The 13248-nt window shown below is 42.3% G+C and overlaps 1 protein-coding gene across 13 annotated transcripts in view; it reads right to left on the bottom strand.

Moving 5' to 3' along the window:
- Rin2 (Ras and Rab interactor 2) overlaps nucleotides 1-13248 on the bottom strand; it is a 219266-nt gene that overhangs the window by 25175 nt on the left and 180843 nt on the right. For all 13 annotated transcript variants that reach the window (XR_005729680.2, XM_040275766.2, XM_078051340.1 and 10 more), the window contains 2 exons: nucleotides 8608-8699; nucleotides 3559-4704 (listed from right to left, as the gene is read on the bottom strand). Coding sequence is in view for 12 of the 13 variants with exons in the window: in XM_040275766.2 (XP_040131700.1) it covers nucleotides 3559-4704; nucleotides 8608-8699 (1238 nt within the window). In the remaining variant the exon portion in view is untranslated. The remainder of the gene's footprint in view (nucleotides 1-3558; nucleotides 4705-8607; nucleotides 8700-13248) is intronic.

The raw sequence follows: 13248 nt of genomic DNA on the forward strand, positions 1-13248 counted from the left end.
GCAACTAATATGTATCCAAGAATCTCTAAATGGCGGAATTTTGGGGTGAAAGTACTATAAATACATAGAATGAAGTATTTCCATGAAAACCCATAACCATTTATAGTGTACCACTTGTAGTGGCAGTTTTTCAATTTGGAGATTGATCTAATTTATCATTTATACTTGCCTAGAAAGTACTGGAAAAGATAGTGGCATCAGCACATGGGAAAAACCAAAGTGAGAGAACTATTTGTCATCCTCCCAACTCCCACTGGCTTTTCTCTATGCAACCAAAGAACCACCCTCTGAAGAAAACAGATCATCGCTGTGATCATTACACTAGAGAGATCCATAAGCACATATCAAAATGGTCATTTTTCACCTAGGTTTGACTGCTCTAACTCTACAGGGGTTAAACCATTGAAATGCCTCCTTATACAACCTTGACTTCAGGATGGATGCTCTGTAAATCAAGACTTTAAAATTCTTGTCTCCTAGTATGGAGCTGTGTCCTCCAGAAGTTATGTGAAAGGATGATAGGACTAAATTCTTTTAAAGCAGAGAAACCCAGCTGGCATTCTTGTGAGCATTAGTAGACACCTGTTCAGAACAAATTTGAGGCTTGAGATTCTGGAGACGGCATTCAAAGTGAAGATTATCTGGTGTTACTCCCAGGAAGTAAGATGTGGTAGGAATGAGTGTACAACAGACACAAGGAGACTTGGGGTGGGTGCACACTCAGGGCATCACCTCTGCACATAACTTTACACGTCTTGGCCTTTGTTCCTGAATTTGCAAAACACAAACACTCTCTAGAGAAATATACCAACCTTGAGCTGTGATTCTCAAATGTGTCACTGCATTAACAAGTGCATAGTAAACTAGTGAGCCCTTCATTTAGGAAGATGTAAAACACAGATTGAGCTAACTCCACATTCTGGTCAGAATTCTTAATCTAGTAATTTGCATATCTAAGGGAAGTAGTTTTCTAATAATTAAGGTCACATCCTTCCCTCCCCACGAGGAGTTTCTTAGGTTGACCTCTGCTCTAATCCCCACATTTAACTATACTTTCAAAAGAGAATGATGTTTCTAATGCCTGCTTTCATGCAAATGTTAAAAAACACCACATCAGGCTGCTTGTGGTGGTGTGTGACTGTATTCCCAGCTTCTCAGGAGGCTGAGGCAGCAGAATCATTGGAGTCCAGGAGTTTGAGGCCAGCCTGGGCAGCATAGCAAGAACCCATCTCAAACCAACAGAACCAACAAACCAAGAAACAAATAAACATGCAAGGCTCCCAGAGATCACATCCACACCTCAACAGAGAGCTTTAGGAAGCTCACTGCCTCAACAAAGGGTCAGCCTACTATTACAATTTCCTTTAACTTCTGATGGGAAAACATAAGCACAGCCTGGCACAGTGGCACACACCTGAACTATTAGCTGAGGCAGGAATATTGCTGGTTCAAGGCCAGCCTGGGCAACTAGGCAAGATCTTGTCTCAAAATAAAATAAAAATAAAAACAATCATAAAGAGGCACAGGGAAGGAGCTCAGTGGTAGAATGTTCCTGGCTCAATCCCCAGTAGTGAAAAAAATTCAAATAAATAAAAACATGACATAGCAGAAGGGTTAGTTTTTTTTTTTTTTTTTTAAAAGGGGGGTGGTGGTGGTGGTAGAGTTTAGGTTCCCACAGAAGTTCAAATACAGAACTTGCTAACTCCTAGCTGGTATTGCCTTGGGACAAATGGCTCCCCCTGGCACAGCTCTGCTTCCTACAGTGATGCAGATGCTTCTTTCACAGGGGTGAGGTGATGAGGACCCCCTGAAATAGCTTGAACATTGCCTGGCTCATATTAAAGGCTCCAAGGATCTTGGCTTCCCTTCTCATTAGGATGTTAGCTTTTAAATTAAAAGCTGCCTCCTTCTGCAGCAGGGATGTGTGTAATTTTCGGCATGCTTTTTGGAGAAAATGAGGCCCTGAGCTCTAAGAGCAAATACCATATCTGAACTTAATTACAAAAGAAGCTGGCAGAAGACTGTTGTCCCAGGACTGACTCAGATTGATGCTTAAGACATCAGCAGGGAAGCAGAGTCCCAAGGCCCTTGTTCCCTCAGGAGCCCCTTCTCTGTGGGCTGGTTGGCCCTGCCTGCCACATAGTTCAGGCCTGACATCAGTGCCTGCTGGCTGTCCCCCAACCCTGGTCAGGAAGTCTCTCCTATAGGTCGGGGTCTCGGTTAATACTAAGTCAGAGCTGGTCTCCCTTAAAAGAGGGGTCTTGGGGGGAGGCAGAGGAAAGAGGCAGCTTGATGGATAGTCTGCCTGCCTTCTCTGCAAGTTTTTTTAATTCTAAGGTACATCAAAAAGACACATTCCTTTTAGCCACTCAAAAGAAACACCCAGGGCTCTAACCACGCCCAGATCAAACCTCAAGAAAACAAACAAGGCTTTGATTCCTTTGTAAACAAATCAAAGAGCAGCTCAAATTCACTTAAAGAAGGGGGAGAAAGAGACAAAGGGAGGGGAAGCCACTCTGCCACACACTGTTTACTATTTTCAACAAACAGACCCAATCAGAAAAAAGAAATTCTGCCTTAACCTCTTCTAAACTGCCTGGAAATGTCTGGAATCTCTTTTGGCTGGTGCTACCCAGTGAATGAAGTCTCTGAAATTAACCTTTTAGAGTCAACCTGAAACAAAACAAAAAAACCCTTCAGTATTCTCTCCCTGTGGGGGAAGAAAAAAAAAAAAGTCTGCTTGCCAAATTCAAATTTGCCTTGGCAACCAGTTATTTGCCAAAGTAATTATTAACAGTTCTATCCTCCAAGGAGGTTATAAGAAAGCATTTCTCCCTGATTTGGTGGAGGAAAAAAAAATGTCTTTCATGTGACCTCAAACTATGTTACTTCTTTTAAAGGTATACCAAATAATTTTTTTTTCTTGTTTGCTCCAATACTGGACCTGGTACAGAACTCTGTGGGATGCAAGGCCAGCAAGGAAGCTATCTTTGAGGCAGGACAGGGTCCCAGGACCCCTGGATGCTAGTCCTATTACACTGACTGAGCTGGCACTTGATCACAGGTGTGCTCATGGCTCTGTATATATATGACCTTGTCCCTCCCAGAACATATGCTACAACCTTCATAAAAAGTTTACTTTTCAAACAAAGCAGAACACCCACTGCTTCTCAGAAGACAGCCCAAATACCTTTCTATGTGTGCCCATCCTGCACACTTCAGCCCAGCCTGCTCAACTGATGTAGCACACACACACAGCAACAGCAGGCAGTAATTGAGACTCTCCAAAGTGGCACAGACTCCATCCCCAAGGAGAATCATCTGCAGTTCTTATCAGTCACTCTCTCAATCATTTTCAAGTCTAGTATGTAGCAGCTACCTTAAGAAGCTATATATATATATTTTATTTTATTTTTTTGACATTCAAATCAAGGTGGAGTTTTGTGTCATTTGGAACTTTAGCGTAAATCTTATCCAAAATAGCTAACACAGGATGCAGTATCTGGCAAGGTCATATAGTAGATTTTGTATTTGCAGGGTAAAAAAGTGGGTACTTACCAATCTGGTCTTCAGGGATCAGTGACTCAATAGGGGGATCAAGCTCTGAGCTCTGAGACAGATAATTCTTGACCTGGGTCATGAACTGCCGGATGGTCTGCAGCATGTCTGTGCTGGACACGTGGCACTCCTTGTTCTCCTGCAGGAAGCTCACGTAGTCCTGCACCAGGCATCCAAAATAGGTGCATTTGTCCCGGGACAGCTCCGCAATCCTCCGGATCATCCGCTTCTCCGGGGTCATGAAGGAGCTGAACACCCCGCTCACCTTTCGGAGCTGGGACTTGACGAGTTTGGGCAGCACGAAAGAGCTGTTCCTTTTCTTTTTGGATTTGATGGGGGGTGCCATGGTCTCCTGGTCACTTTCCCCTTCGTAGTCCTCCAGGCTGCTGTTGGTGTCCGCCTCATAGCCATACAGAGGCATGCTCCGGTCAAACTCCAGCGAGTCGGAGGAGGAAGTGGAAATGCTCATGTCGCTCAGCCTCTGTCTGCCTCCATGGCACGGGGACTGTGATTCAGAGTTGGGAGGCTGGGCCCTTGTGCAATCCCCGGGGGCGTCCTCAGGCGGGGCTCCACCTGCGGGGCCAGCTGTGCCCAGCTCCAGCTCCCGGTCCAGGCCCGGCCGACTGGCGGTCAAGGTCTTTGCGCTGCTTTCTGCTTCCAGAAAAGAAGCCTGCTTCTTCAGCCGGGGTGGAGGGATGGGAGTTGGTTTCGGTCCAAGCAGAGCTACGTTCCCATGTTTGTTATGGTTGACTGTTTCTGGCATGCTCGTCTGGGTTTCAGTCCTGGACAGCCAAGGGCTTGTGTGGGGACTATTAATAGCGGGTGGCGGGGGCCTGGGTGGGGGGGACCGAGGCCTCTCGGTGCCATTCGAGTTGGGAGTCCTTGTGCTCGGACGTTTCAGGCCTCCACTGAGGTCCTGGCTGTGCACTTTCAAGAAAAGAGGATTAATAAAACACAAGGCTCCGTTGGTCTGGCTACACTCCAGCTCTGAAGGCGTCCTGGTTTTTATAGAATGCACTCCATTTATAAGGCAGAGCTGACGCAGGGAGGCAGGACAGATGCCGTCGGAGGAGGAGGAGAAGAAGGAAGGCCTATGGGGAGGTGGAGGGTTTGGGGGTTTGTTGTCAGCTGAGGAGCTCCAAAAATCTGAAAGTCATTATCAGTGAACACAAGAATGTAAATACAGTACACTTGGGCCATTCCTGCAATAAAACACACACACACACACACACACACACACAGTAACAACACGTGCCTCAGAGGGGAGGTGCTAACCTTGGAGTTGTTTTTTGCTTTCCTTCTTTTTACTTTTACTGCATTCTCTTACTGGAAAGGGCAGAAAGGCTGCCAGGCCCAGCTGTGGGCTGGCGGGGAGGCTCCAGCGGCCTCTCACATTCAAAGCCCTTGAGAAATGTTGGTTTGGCTAAGAGACAACTCCAGCCCACCTCTTTTTACAGGTAAATCAAAAGGAAGACAATAACTGGAATTGTTTCAGAATAAGTTCAGAAAAGGACCTCAGGGCTCAGAGCTTGCTTTGCAAAAACTAAGTCAGCTCAGGAAGCAATAACCACCCTTTCCAATCAACTTCTCCTGGGATGCCCTGCACAGAGGCAGCTGCCAGCCAAGGAATCAGGCCTCAAAGTTCCGCTTTAAAGGGTAGGACCAGCAGCTGGGCCTGGGGGATGTTACACAATCTGCTCGGGGTTTTACACATTCAGCATTAAAGCCTCAAGAAGAGGAAAACTATGCTCATGGGTCCCATCAGCAAAAAAAAAAAAAAAAAAAAAAAAAAGACATTTATGCAAATGCCAAGTGCAGTTTCCATCATACATCCAATTATTTTTGTGGTTTGTTACTCTTCCTTCCCAAATCCTGTCACCTCCTTACAAAGGCTATAAATATTTGGCACTCTTTGGAGTAGTGCCAGTGGCTTATTGTATCTATACTACTTGGGTCTTTAAGAAGGGACCCAGTTTTCCATGCATTTAGGGGGAGGTGATGATGATGATAAATGTATCTGTTATAATTTCCACTTGGAATAGGTTATATTCTTTCTCTCTTGCTGGGTTTGCTTTACCTGCATTTCTTTCTTATGGGCCCAGAATGGCTAGCCTTGTGAGCAGTGGGGTAGGAGGGGTTGGAAAAAAGTTTACATTGGGAGCCCAGGTCCTGTCTTGTCTGTGGTGACGTGCATGACGTTAGTATTTGTGTCAACCATTTTGTGGGGCCTCTCTTACATTCTTCCTTCCCTTCCTCTCCTTCTGTGCCATCCAACACAAAAGCCAAAAATCCCAGTGGCTCCTTAATTTTTTAAGAAAAAATTCAACGTAAAATTTAAAACATGCTCAATTCAGGAAAATGTCTAAGCATGTTAGGAATTTAGGTTCATGGATCTACTTTTTCAACTGTAAATTTAATGAAATCTAAACACAGATTATATTTCTGAATTGAGATGTGCTATGAGTGTACAATAAACACTGGATTTCAGACACCTTGTATGAAAAAAATAGAATGCAAAAATCTATGATTAATTTTTGTTTTCTTTTTTTGTACTGAGGATTAAACTCAAGGGTGCTTTACCTCTGAGCTACATCCCCCACCTCTTGTTAATCTTTTTTTTTTTTTTTAAAGACAGAGTCTTACTACATTGCTTAGGGCTTTGCAAAATTGATGAGGCTGGCCTTGACCTTGCAATCCTTCTGCTTCAGCCTCCCAAATTGCTGGGATTATAGATGTGGGCCACTGTGCCTAGCTCATGAATACTTTTTTTTAAAAAATAATGGTTACATGTTAAAATGATAATATTTTGGATTTATTAAATAAAAAATGATAACATTAAGATGTTTTTTAATGTGGCTATTAGAAATTGTAAATTATATGTGAACTTGCCTGATGTTTCTGTTGGCCAACACAGCAAGTTTTGGAGGAACTAACTCCAACTCCCAAGTCCTTTGGATACTGTTTAGATTCCTCTGTCACAGTTGTAAGACTATGTAAGACTTTATATAGCTTAGAACATGTGGTTCACATGTATGTATATCTCCTATTAGACTATGAACTGCATTAATAAGGGGAGGAGAGATTTTATTAATTGTCAAAACTTGGTGTGGGACATGGTATCTGCCACATAGCAAACCCTTGAGAAATATTTGTTGGATGAATGAATAAGTGAGACGCAGAATGTGTGTGTGTGTGTGTGTGTGTGTGTGTGTGTGTGTGTGTGTACTGGGGATTGAACTCAGGGGCACTTGACCACTGAGCTACATCCCCAGCCCTATTTTATATTTTATTTAGCGATAGAGCCTCACTAAGTTGTTTAGCACCGTGCTTTTGCTGAGGCTAGCTTTGAACTTGCAATATTCCTGCTTCAGCGTCTGGAGCCATTGGGATTACAGGCATGCACCATCATGCCCGGCTGAGATGCAGAATTTTAAAATGTGCTATTTCCACCCCAAATGGATCAGGGCCACAGTAAGAATCATAAGTTGAATATACATTCATTAGATCTCATTTGTATCTGGTTAGCAGCCACTGGAAGAGGCTATATTTGTTTTTATCTTTGTACCACACCTCAGACATTGCTCTCGATACTTCAGTCCAGCAACTAAGCATATACTGCTTGCTGACCATACCAGAGAGAGCTATGGGGATGGTGGTCACCAGAGAAAAATGAGACCCAGTGCATACTTTCAAGAGGCCTACATTTAGGACTTGGGGTATAGCTCAGTGGTACAGTACTTGCCTAGCATACACAAGGCTCTCAGTTTAATCTCAAGCACCGAGGATAAACAAATAAAAATTTAAAAAGGCCTATAAGCTAGTTGATGTTATTAACCTCAGGAAGTATTTCAATTTTCCTCCAAAGGTATACAGAACTTATTTGCAAGAGAAGGCATAGCTTTTAAGTAGGATCTTAAAAAATGGTTCTGCCTCCACCCCCATTCTTTTTCCCAGTCTTATTACCCAGAAAGGACTCAGAAACATATGGTAATCCTTTTGAAGCAAACTGAGTTCCAGAAGGGAGTTTGGAGCTACTGTTAGGCTTCTCTATGAATTAGGGAAGCTCCCTCAGGAATGACACCCACTTCAAAATAAGTTCTTTAGACTAAAAGAAAAATATGCCAAAGGAGGAACAGATATTTTTATTTTCTGGGTCAAATTTCCTAGTTTATTTGTTCTAGGAATTCAGGTATTGGGGCTTCAAAATCCCAAACTTCCATTCAAATATTGTGGCCTGATTACTAATCTATCCAAAGACAGAGGTCCTTAAATCTTAAGAGAATTTCTCTTCTCCATCTAAGAGGAAAATTTGGTGAAAAAGTGAAACTCATACTGATTCCCCAAAGCAATAAGACAGAGAAACAGGGTGAGTGAATGTCTCAATTCATTCTCACTCATTGTCCAATTGAACTGGAGTTTTTTGGGGACACTGGCAGAGACACAGAAGTGGGAAGCAAGTACTCAGCTGTCAGACAAGGATCCTTGGTAGGGAAGGGAGGTAACACAGAACAGTAGGACAGGAATTGAACAATAAGGGAGGAAGTGAGACAGATGTTAGTTGGGATGGCTTCATGTCAAATTCCTCAAAGCACAGAAGTATTGTCCATGCCCATGTGGCCCTCAAAATGAAACCAGGCATATGAGATGTGCCATCTTGGTCCTGGATTTCTCTTTCTGTCAGCGATGGCCTTTCTCCAGAGAGATGCCACAGAAAGGGAAGACCCTGGTGGATCACAATTGTTTATGTTATGTGCATTAGGATTCTGACATCTGGGTAGTTTACACCATTGACAGAGACCAAAGGGGGAAATCTGGGGGTTACATAGACAAACTCAGGTCCCTCTGAACATATGACATGGAAAAAAAATCCCAAAGAGAAACCCAAAAGAATTCAAGGCCATATGGACCTGAGGGCTGGGTTTTGCCATGGAGATGGGGATTCTTCTTGACCACAGGAGTGACATAACAACACGGACTTAACCAGCTCCACACTGACTCTGTTCCATTGACTCATTTTAAGATAGATCTGTACCAGGGATACACACTTACTTAGTCCCAGCTGGGCTAGTTCTTCAAGTTGAGCCTCGGTCTTGGCTGTTGAAATGGCATAAGGCAACTTCAAGGTGAATGGCAGAACATCCCTGATTTTTTTAGAAAAGGAGAGAATGTTTGTCATTACATATCCGGTATCTATCTTTTGCATTCATTTTAATCCTAGAGATGTCTTGGCTCCAATCTTTAAAATGTCCTAAATAGACACCACACTGTATCCAACCAGACCTTTTTTTTTTTTTTTTTTTTTTTTTTACTGATGATAGGACTCAACATGTACAATCCTTGTCTATATTATCACATTCAGGACAGACCAAGAAACAAGCCCACATAGTTTCAACATCCACAGTGAGGATCAAATTTCCCTGTTGGGTAGCTTAAAGGCATGTAGAGTTAATATCAGAATTGATGACTGTGTTGGTAGGTTCATCATACCTATTAGATAGTCTGTATTAATTTGCTAGATGCCTATCTGAACATCAGGTTCCAACTCCCTGACAGGATTTATTAGGCCATTAATTAACACATGGCAGTACTCAGCAAATATCTACCAGTTTTACTTGTGTCATTTTCCAGTAAAGCCCACACACTGTCCTTTGTATGCTGGAGACAAAACTTTCTCCTCTATTTTAAGACAGATCTTCTCTAATTTTAGTGTGTACATGAATCTCTGGGGTCTTGTCATATTGCATCCTCCGGTTTAAGAGGTCTGGGTAGAACAGAAGAATCTGTATTTCTGCCAACTTTCCTAGTGAGGAATGCTATTGACCCCCTGGACCATGCACTGAAGGCAAGTCTAAGGCACCTCATGTCAGCAACTGCCCAAGCAATGTGGCGCCATGTAAAGATGGGCAAGCACAGGCATCACACAGCAACAGGCCCAGACGGATGGAACTAAGCTCACAGCAGTATCTTGCCTCAGACAGGGCATAAAGTCACCAGGAGTAAATTCATGGATCATGAATTGCTTTCTTAGAAAGGATAAAGGCATTTTCTCATTTTCATATGCAAGACTTAGGACCATGCTCTGTTCATGGGTGAATTTCCCATGGGGCTCAGCACATCATCTTGCTTGAAACAGACAGAGGGAAAATGTTTTATGAATAAATGAATAAAATGAATGGTCAATGAAAGTGGTGACTTACTTGAAAAGGTGCTAATTTTTTGGTAGTGGTAATGGTCCTTATAAAAAAATAGTTATTCAATTCATTCAACAAATGTTTGTGATCATCTAGGGTATGTCAAATATCATTCCAGAGCTGGGAAAAAACATATAAGTCCCTGGCAGCATGGGGCTTCATTCCAGTGATATCAACAGACAATGAATAAATACAAAATTTATGAGAACATAATGGAAGAGGCATATGCTGTAGATAAACATTACATATGAATGAGCAATAAAGATTTTTGAGGGTAAGAGATGGCTACACAATGCTTCATGAGAAGATGTTTGACTGAAGATCTCTGTGTAGCTAGAGAGTAAACCTTGAGTGGAAGAATATTCCAAGCAGAGGCAGCAGCAGGTGCAAAGGCCCTAGGGTAGGAGAGGGTCCGATATAAAAACATCAAGCAGACAGGACACTGTGACTGGGGTGCAATTAGTGAAGGACAAAACTTGGAGCTTCTGCCTGCATTTGGTCATCACAAAAGTCTTAAAAATTTCTATTGTAGAGGATAACTATACCAAATGCCCTGTTGTTTATAGTAAGATTAGGCAACATTCTAGAATAAACCAGATTAAATCTGGATGACTAGATATAATTTTGGATTCTTCAAAGCTGTTGACATTGAATAACAAAGTTGTAAAGTCAGTGGAAAGAACAAAACCAGGATGTTTTGACACTTCATCGTGTCACTAAATCTCTACCATGCTGCTCACATAAAATCAAGAGGGAGCTCTTTCCTAGGGTATCCAACTCAGATCACTTCCTGCTTCATCTGTCCTCTAAATGTTATGAGCACCCCCCTTTTATGCTTGTCCATTTGTATCTGTTTGAGATGAAGGAGGTGGAGCTGCAGGGGATAGCAGCATCTCTAATAGCTATTGCCTGACTTGACAGGGTGGTGACCCTGATTATAATCCAAGATGAAGATGAGTGGGAACCAGAACTTTGTCATATCAAAGTATCCTGCAAATACATGTTCATATGGCTGAAGTGACTTAATGAAAATTGACTTTTTTCAGATAATTTTGAGAGTAAGGCACATACACCAAAACCAGCTTATTTATTTCAAGTGTTTATGTGGCTCAATGCAGTTTAAAACATCACTTGACTGGTTTAGGTCTTTCTTAATGATATATGACAGGAAGCCACACCTGACATTTGTTAATGGATGGTTGTAGGCTTTCATCTGCTAGAAAATTAGATGTTGTACATGAGTCCTCTCCAATTGTGCCAGCCAAGGAGCATCCCAACATCTAGACACACACACATACATACACACACAAACACACACATACACACACGTACACACACACACACACACACACACACACACACACACGCTTCCTTCTTGCCTATGCCTTATTAAAAAGAGGGACCCCAATCCTTTTTCCTTTTTGTGGTTCTGAGGATTGAACTCAGGGCCTTACATATGTTCAGCAAGCGCTCTACTACTGAGCTGCATCCCCAGACATTTTTAGTTATTTTTGTTTAGACAGGATCTCACTAAACTGCTCAGACTGGCCTTGAACTTGTTTATCCTCCTGCTTCAGAGATTATGGGTGTGCACCATCATTAGTATCCTAAATCTTGCGTAAAAAGTCATCATCTGTTTCACCCAAGAGTTTCAAGACACACACAGTCTAAATTTATCATTTTATGTTTTTTCTATATGTTGCATTTCTAAAGAGGAAGAGATTAACATTATTAAGCAACTACTACTGCATTATTCCAAGCACTTCTGTTCCTGTGGGCCCAAACAACACCATGAAGGAATTCTGTGGGCTCAGGATCATACAACAACACAGATAGGTGAGATCCTTGGCACACTCCCATAGAGTTCATAGAGGTGAAGTGAGGATTAGTGTTGGACCCCAAGGTCTGTGCATCTGGCAGAGTTTAATGGGAAAATAGAGGTGAAAATCCCATAGCTGCTATTTTTGATCCGATGATTATAGGCAGATAAATGCCTCACTCTAAGCCTCAGTGTCTCAAAATGCTGATTTAGAGGGTTGTCATGAAGATTAGAGAGAATATATGCTTGGTGCCAACACAGGTAGATATTTCCTTTATCCCTTTGATAAAGTGCAGTGTGAGGACCAGCAGCATCATCACTCAGGAGTTGTTTGGTTAGCAGGATCTCAGGCACCACTTCAGACCCCCTGAATCACATTCTGCATTTTAACAAAGTCCTAAGTGATTCTAGTGCACATGAAAGTTTGAAGTTCAATTCTCTATTACCACCCTAATTACACCAAAGTGACAGCAAGCTACCAGGCATTGGTGGCCAATCGTAGTCATCATTTGTATTTCAATCATATTTTCCATCAGGCCTTCCCAATTTGGCAAATCCTGAACTTACTGATCCATGGAATCTCTTTGTCCAGTGCATATGGGACACATGCTGTATGATAATCCAATCATATTCTATTCATTATTTGTGGACTAATAACTAATTGAAATATTTTAAAAATAAATTTGGTAAGACTGGGTCACATGAACTACTGATTATCAAGAACACAGATGAGTAGCATCAAAAGAGAAACAAAAACATCAATCTCTTTTGCATTTTTTTCCTTTGAGTTTTTAAAATAAAAAAAATAATCTCAGGCCCCAATAATTTTGAAATGTCAATGATGGGATTTTTCTGTAAGTATGCTTTGTATTTTACAAAATGCTTTCATACACCTTGTATCCTTTAATTATCAGACAGTCCTGGACAGCAGATACTCCAGTCTGTTATGAATGCAGAGGGGAAAGATGGTATCTTTTTTGGGGTGCTGCCAACTATTGTTTTTGTGAGTGTAAGCCTCTTTCTGAACAACAATTACCAACACACAAACTTTGAAGATAAACGTCAGCCATCTTCACCTCTAGCTGACTTATTCACAATGAAATATTCTCCTCTGTCCTGGTTAGATTTAGATCAGAAATGGTGTGGTTCTCTAGGAATGGGGGTGGGGAAGGCCAGGGAAGCAAGAGGCTGGGGAGTGCTGGGGGGATGTTCTTCAGCACTAGTCTTCTCTCTTTGGGTAGCAAATTTCTTTATACAGCCCATGGGATTGTAGTCCAACAATGGCGGGTGACATCCCCTTGGATGGGACACACAGGGCAGTGGTCCAATCCTGGGGAAGGCTCTTATTTTCTTTTTGCTAGTAGGCAGCTCTGAATTCTCCCTCTGCAAATGCCTCCTCTTCCTCAAGCCATGTATTATGTAGCTCTAGTAACCTGGAGAGTTTAGTGCCTGTCCTCTGGCAGGGTCTAGTCAACAGGCAGGATGTACAGTCTTTGAGGAATAACCTTATTCCTAAATCCAAACAAAACTCAAACAACAACAACAAAACCAACCTAAATGAAGTCCTCGGCCTCAGTGTGTGATAACTGTGAGGAGTGATGTTTGAGACCAACTATGGCAATGGATTGCCCTGTCTCTACTGTATCAGCTGCAATGAGCAAACAGAAAAGCCAGCCATAG

This window comes from Ictidomys tridecemlineatus, chromosome 5 (assembly GCF_052094955.1).
Source record: "Ictidomys tridecemlineatus isolate mIctTri1 chromosome 5, mIctTri1.hap1, whole genome shotgun sequence".
NCBI lineage: Eukaryota > Metazoa > Chordata > Mammalia > Rodentia > Sciuridae > Ictidomys > Ictidomys tridecemlineatus.